Genomic DNA, 7,463 nt, shown 5'->3' with positions numbered 1-7,463 from the left:
TTTGGCAGCAAAATTGTGTTTATTAAAAAAAAAAATTCTGGACTATGAACACACCTCACTGCTTTGAAGAACTCCAAGCCAAATAAAAAGACCAATCAATATTAAAAGCAGTATAACTGGTTACTTTCTTAAAAATACATAAAAAGAATCAAATCCAACAGTGTAGGAAGACAATCACCCCCATGTCAGAAGTCACAGCTTCTTCCAAATAAAGAATATGACCCATCTGCCATATTGAATCAATATTTATTTCAGGACATGCCATGTCAAAATAAAACGAAGTCAACCCTTGCTTTTAACAATTATATTGTATTATAAAAGCACTTTACAACTCCATCCCATCTTTTAAGTATAAGTTACTGGTATGTGGGCTAATGATTATCTGTAAGCATTTCTCTATTCAGATCCATAATCCAAGTGCTCTCTGAATATCACAAGGTGACAATAAGTGGGAAGTGGAGGAGGAAGAGGAAAGAGAGGGGACTAAGGTTCTCCCAGTTTAAGGTTTTGTTGCAATGAGAGGATGAGGAAGTATGAAGATAGTTTTATTGTCTTTTCATCTTTATACTGTGTTAAGTAATGCTTACAACATAAATTCAGCAGGTTTTTCCTGAGCTGTAACTCAGAAGTTTTCTTCCTGCAAACAATGTATTTACAAATGTGTTTATTAGCTTACACAGCAATCTCACAATAACTAGTAAAGATTAAAAGGGCACACTCCTAGTATATTTGTTTGCAGTGTTTTAAGGGAAATACATATTGCCATGGTGAAGCTCTAAATAGATTCAATGAAACATCTAAAAATTGAAAGTTGTTAAAGAAAAAAAAAGGCAAAGAAATAAATATCACCAAAGAAAAAAGATTAATTGTAGTTTAAATATAAAATTAAATCACTAGTTAATTAAACTATACAGATCTAATACAAACCAAAACCAGCCTGAAAGACCCAACCTTAAAAAATGCTAAAAAATAAGGCATAAATCTGCATAATATTGAGTTTTATTTCCATTCTCTCCTTTCTCTCTACTATGTATGCTTTACCTGATCTGCCTCTAGGGGCTTACAAGAAAACAGTTTCCGGTTTCCGTCTTCAATTTGACCTCAAATGTTCTGAGCAAAGTTTTTGCTATTCTGCTGAGGGTTCTTTTGTTGGTAAGCTTTAGATATCGTTGTTTCTACTAATTCAGTAGTTTTGATTGTAGTGCCAAATTTAAATTCTTCCAGTGGTTCTTCTAGAAGGAATTAAACTTTTATAGTGCCTTGCCTGCATAGTATTATTTTTTAAAAAAAGAAAACTCAAGCAAAATCTGTTGCTTAAAGAGGTTTCTTATTTTTTAAACAAACAGAATAACTCTTGACAATTTTAAAACCTTGGGAGAAATAGTTCATTAGAACTTCATTATCTTACCATGAAGAATACTAAAAACCTGTTCTGAAGCACTTGGTTACTTTTCTCTCCCAGAGTCTAATAAAGCACATGTGAAAGAGCCATTTGTGTTAGTCAGAAATACATTTTTTGCTCTTCTACTTATTATAAGTATTCAGTATGTTCTTTAGGACTCATTTTGAAGATGCATCAGGAGCCTTCTCATTCAAGCACTGCCTACCATGATGGCTGAATTTTGATCTCAAAGAAGATCTAAGTAATTTATATCAGTGCTCAAGAAAAATTCTGGACATCTTGGTCCATAGTCTACAGCAAGTGGTATCTGTAAAATTAAAGGATAATTCCAATGGGCTTGGTTGAACTGCTGCTTTGCCATCTCTTGTTTGAGGAAGTGGGGGGAGGCTAGGTAAGAATAGGAAATAGGGAATGGGGGTAAGGGAGAGGTGAGAAAAGCAAGGAGAGATAAAGTAGGCTGTGAACACACTGCTCATTAACCAAGCCATACTCATACTGTTGAGATTTCCATCATTTTGAAGTACATTATCATAACATTAAAAAAGAAAAAAATGTTAAGAAAATGTATCTAATTTTTAAAGTTATCACTGGAATATGCTGAAATATTTTGGCTTTTTGTAAAATATAAATAATGAAGACACTGACTTTTTTTGTGCTTATGAAGCTAATAGATCATCTCCACGAGACAGGCAGCAATGATGAATTGCAATACGTTATTACTGAAGGGAAAAGGTTCAAGCCAATATTCACACTGCAGTCAATGAAAGAGTAAGGGGGCCAAAGCAGTGAGCTTCTGAAGAAGGGTTGAAGATGACATGAGAGATTAGCAGGAACAGCCTCCTTCGCTGACTGGTTGCTCCTGAGGCTTTTCCAGTTTTATGTCAATCACTGAAACAAAAGTTAAGGAGCCATAAATGGGAAAGTACAATTTCAATTCTTACAAACACTAGCATTTCTGGGATGGCCCTTATATTCCTATTTGTCTTCAGAGCCTACACAGTCACTATTTTCCACATAGCCACCTCACCATATAAGGTGCTCAAATGGAATAAACTTGCTTATATCTACTGTATGCAACAAGGGTCAGAAGGAGGTACAAGCTCTATTTATGGGTATCTATCCTAAGGAACTTATTCTATAGCAGCAAGAAGTGATATGAAGATGATGTTCCTCATAGAATCATCTATAATATAAATCTGAAAATAGCCTACAAGAGAGTTCCAACAGCAGGAGAAGCATTTAATAAATAATGGGACTTCAGGCCGGGCGCAGTGGCTCATGCCTGTAATCCCAACACTTTGGGAGGCTGAGGTGTGCAGGTCACCTGAGATCAGGAGTTCAAGACCAGCCTGGCCAACATGGTGAAACCCCATCTCTACTAAAATACAAAATTAGCTGGGCGTGGTGGCTTGTGCCTATAGTCCCAGCTACTTGGGAGGCTGAGGCAGGAGAATCACTTGAATAAGGGAGGCAGAGGTTGCAGTGAGCCGAGATTGCACTGCTGTACTCCAGCCTGGGTGACAGAGTCATACTCATATAAAAAAAAAAAACAAGTTAAAGGAGTGGGGAGGGGGTGCCACAGATCTGTCGAACCTGATATGAAGATATTATCTTTTATATCTAGCTTTTTTTTTTTTTGGAAACATATTTTATGCTTTTGTTTTGTTTTTTGTTTTTTTTGGAAATGGGAGTTTCGCTCTTGCTGCCCAGGCTGGAGTGCAATGGCACGATCTTGGCTCACTGCAACCTCTGCCTCCTGGGTTCAAGCGATTCTTCTGACTCAACCTCCTAGTAGCTGGGATTACAGGCGTGTGCTACCATGTCCAGCTAATTTTTTGTATTTTTAGTAGAGACGGGGTTCTCCATGTTGGTCAGGCTGGTCTCAAACTCCCAACCTCAGGTGATCCACCTGTCTTGGCCTCCCAAAATGCTGGGATTACAGGCATAAGCCACCACACCTGGCCTGTTTTATGTTTTTTTATGAAAACATGCAACATTTACAAGTGGGAAGAGCTGAATACAAAGTGCTATAAACCATACTGCTTAATAAAAATGTCTGCATATGGAAAAACACTAGAAGGTAAATATGAAACACTGAAAACATCAAATTAAAAATCCTTAGTATTAACTAATATTAGATGTTCCAATCCTTGGAAATAAACTAATATTATGTCCTGCTTCTGAAAGCAAAGGCTACAATAAAGCTCCACTCTATTTCTTGCCTGTGTCAAGCAGACAGCTCAAGTGTTAGAAAAAGAAATGAAAATTTGATATTCTATGAGGAAAAAGCCTAGAATCAATGGGACTCAAAATGAAGAGGCAAGGAGACAGAGACTCTGAGAGTTTCCTGCTCATTTAAAAGCAAGCAAACAAACACAAACCCTCTCACTGATCAACAATGAGAAGCAGGCTGCAAAGGGTACACTTGGATAACTATACAGAAACTATATATAATTTGCTATAGAAAACCTCTGAATTTCTATGCCTCTAAGTCATCAGTTCCTGGTTGTAAAAGGCAATGGCACAATATTCTTTAGCCAAGCAAGCAGGGCTCTAAAGACTAGTGTTAATAATGAAAAATGTCTGATAAAACAAAAAGGATACTGTCTTCTCTGCTTCTGTCCTGTGTGCTTTCCATTCCCGGCAAAGCTGCTGCTACACGTCGAAAGAGCTGTGGGAGAGAAAAGTGATAATTGAGAGGGAACATTTAGCAAAGGGTATTGAGGTTTATGATCACTGTACAGTGAGCTGTCTAAAGGCAGGCGCAGAAGGGTATTGAGGTTTATGATCACTGTACAGTGAGCTGTCTAATGCTGGGTACAGTGGTTCACACCTGTAATCCCAGCACTTTGGGATCCACCCGAGGTGGGTAGATCACTTGAGGTCAGGAGTTTGAGATCAGCCTGGGCAACATGGTAAAACTCTGTCTCTACAAAAAACACAAAAATTAGCCAGGCATGGTGGCACACGCCTGTAGTCCTAGTTACTGGAGAGGCTGAGCCTGGAGGACTGCTTCAGCCCAGGAAGTGGAGGCTGCAGTGAACTGAGATCATGCCACTGCACTCCAGCCTGAGCAACAGGGCGAGACGCTGTCTCTAAATAAATAATAAAATAGAATAAAATGTCTATTCATTCTATAAACAAGTATTATATAAAAAGCAATATACCAAATACAAAGAGATATAAAGACATGATTCCTGTTTTTTTAACTGGTGAGATAAGACATGAACAAATAGCTATAAGCAGCAAAAATGTCATTTGAATAATAAAGTATTACAGAAACCCAGAAAAAGGACAGATCATTCATTTAACAAAACTATACAGAATTCCTGTCTTTCATATAAACAGTTAGGTTCTGGGCTGGGGGCAGTGGCTCACGCCTGTACTCCCAACACTTTGGGAGGCCAAGGGGTGTGGATCTCGAGGTCAGGAGTTCAAGACCAGCCTGGACAACATGGTGAAACCCTGTCTCTACTAAAAATACAAAAATTAGCTGGGTGTGGTGGCACATGCCTGTAATCCCAGCTACTTGGGAGACTGAGGCAGGAGAATCACTTGAACTTGGGAGGCGGAGGTTGCAGTGAGACAAGATCACGCTACTGCATTCCAGCCCGGGCAACAGAGCAAGACTTCGTCTCAGCGGGGGTGTGGGGGGGGGGGGAAGAATTAGGTTCTGAAGTCAGTGTATAATATATTGTGAAAGTCAGTCCAGTCAAAATTATCCTTCATCATTTGTTAGAAAAGCACTATGTTAGAGATTAATACACCACCCCTCAAGTCCAACACAGCTGGCTTTTCTTCCATCATTGGAATGAGTGCCAGTGGGAGTGGCTGACTTGTGTTTGAGGTATGAAGCTATGAAAAGTATCTTCAACAAGAGAAAGGCACTCAAGCCTGGTGAGACATTTACTTTTGAGAGGCATATGAGAATAGATACTGGAACAACAGTTTATACTTCTTACATTGTTCCAATCTTAGTCATACAAATACTGGGTACAACACCAAGTGAAACTGCCTGATTGTTTCAATTACTTATCTTTTAATTAAGCACACAGTGTATAACCATAAATTAAATGCATGTGTGCTGTAACTCCTTTGTACCAAGTACTTGCTTACTTGAGGCAGTGTTTCAGGCTGCCTCATTCTGTGTCTCTGAGACACAGAAATTAACAAGAAAAAAGTTTTTTAATTCAAGGAGCTCAAAATCTGGTAAAGGAGATAAACAATTCCTTATGTTACAATGTGATGCTACAAACAAAGTAGTGTAAAATACTATGAGAATACAGATGTAACAAGGTCCAACTCTGGAGGCTGAAAAAAATCTTTTAGGAGGTAATATCTGAGTTGAGAGTTAAAGGCAGTCTTAAAACCTCACTTGGCTGAAATACATGCATAAAATGCTCAGGGTTTAAGTGCTCTATAAGTATCACTGAATTAAACAAAGAAAGAACAGAATGCCTAGAAGAGCAGAGATAAGAGACTGGAACTATAAATAATACGTTTAAAAATGTATCCGGCCAGGCGCGGTGGCTCACGCCTGTAATCCCAGCACTTTGGGAAGCCAAGGCAGGTGGATCACCAGGTTCAGGAGTTCGCGACCAGATTGGCCAACATGGTGAAACCCCATCTCTACTAAGAATACAAAAATACGCTTGTAATCCCAGCACTTTGGAAGGCCGAGACGGGCGGATCACAAGGTCAGGAGATCGAGACCATTCTGGCTAACACAGCGAAACCCCGTCTCTACTAAAAATACAAAAAAATTAGCTGGGCATGTTGGCAGGCACCTGTAGTCCCAGCTATTCAGGAGGCTGAGGCAGGAGAATGGCATGAACCCGGGAGGCGGAGCTTGCAGTGAGCCGAGATTGCATCACTGCACTCCAGCCTGGGCAATGGAGTGAGTCTCTGCCTCAAAAAACAAAACAAAACAAAACAAAAATTAGCCAAGTGTGGTAGCACATGCCTGTAATCCCCAGCTACTCTGGGAGGCTGAGGCAGGAGAATCACTTGAACCCAGGAGCTGGAGGTTGCAGTGAGCCAAGATCGTGCCACTGCACTGCAGCCTGGGCGACAGAGCAAGACTCTGTCTGGAAAAACAACAACAAAAAATGTATAAAGGAGCAAATTGTAAAATTTTGATCTGGTAGACAAAAGCCTGATAGGGTAGGTGCAGGGAGTATGAAGATTGGGGAAAACTCTAATTGTCTTGGTTCTATAAGGTTCAGTAGCTTTTTTAGAGATGTACCAAAATTAGGCTTTACCCCAATATTCAATCCAAATCAGCTATAAGACTTTGAATTGCAGAACATTTATCTTACAATTTCTGGTACACCATGAAAGATCATGTAGACGTACAAATTACCATCATGTCAAATCAATATAACATTAACTGTACATACGGTGGGTCCATTTGGATTAATATGTAAACATTAGGTTTGAAACACAGATAAATATTCTAGCTAAGTGTGGCGACACAAGCTAGTAATCCCAGCTACTTGGGAGGCTGGGATGGGAGAATCAAGCAATTTTGAGCCCATAAGTTTGAGACCACTGGGAACACAGAGAGACCTCATTTTAAAAAACAAACAAAAACCATTCTAAATGCAACAATTAATGACTGTGAAAGCTGTTAATTTTATGAACAAAAATAAGTAGGCCAGGCACGGTGGCTCACGCCTCTAATTCCAGTACTTTGGGAGGCCGAGGTGGGCGGATCACGAGGTCAGGAGATTGAGACCATCTTGGATAACATGGTGAAACCCAGTCTCTACGAAAAAAATACAAAAAAATTAGCTGGGCATGGTGGCAGGCGCCTGTAGTCCCAGCTACTCGGGAGGCTGAGGCAGGAGAATGGCGTGAACCCAGGAGGCAGAGCTTGCAGTGAGCCGAGACCGTGCCCCTGCACTCCAGCCTGGGCAACAGGGCCAGACTCCATCAAAAACAAAAAAAAAAACCTGATATAAGTTAAATGAATAGAGAAATACAGTGCATTAGTCAGACAACTTTTTTTTTTTTTTTTTTTTGAGACGGAGTCTCGCTCTGTCACCCAGGCTGGATCTCA

At 39.8% G+C, this 7,463-nt stretch overlaps 1 protein-coding gene across 3 annotated transcripts in view; it reads right to left on the bottom strand.

The window, feature by feature from the left end:
• Positions 1-227: 227 nt before the first annotated feature.
• Positions 228-7,463, bottom strand: part of RAB6A (RAB6A, member RAS oncogene family) — a 105,770-nt gene continuing 98,534 nt past the window's right edge. For all 3 annotated transcript variants that reach the window (XM_017894429.1, XM_017894428.1, XM_017894430.1), the window contains 2 exons: positions 4,007-4,073; positions 228-2,290 (listed from right to left, as the gene is read on the bottom strand). In XM_017894429.1, coding sequence (XP_017749918.1) covers positions 2,226-2,290; positions 4,007-4,073 — 132 coding nt within the window. In that variant the 3' untranslated portion in view covers positions 228-2,225. The remainder of the gene's footprint in view (positions 2,291-4,006; positions 4,074-7,463) is intronic.

The sequence above is a fragment of the Rhinopithecus bieti genome, unplaced genomic scaffold (genome assembly GCF_001698545.2).
Source record: "Rhinopithecus bieti isolate Rb0 unplaced genomic scaffold, ASM169854v2 scaffold_21412, whole genome shotgun sequence".
In the NCBI taxonomy this organism is placed as follows: Eukaryota; Metazoa; Chordata; class Mammalia; order Primates; family Cercopithecidae; genus Rhinopithecus; species Rhinopithecus bieti.
Note: the sequence above shows the minus strand (reverse complement) of the source record. Positions and strands in the feature narration are given on the sequence as shown.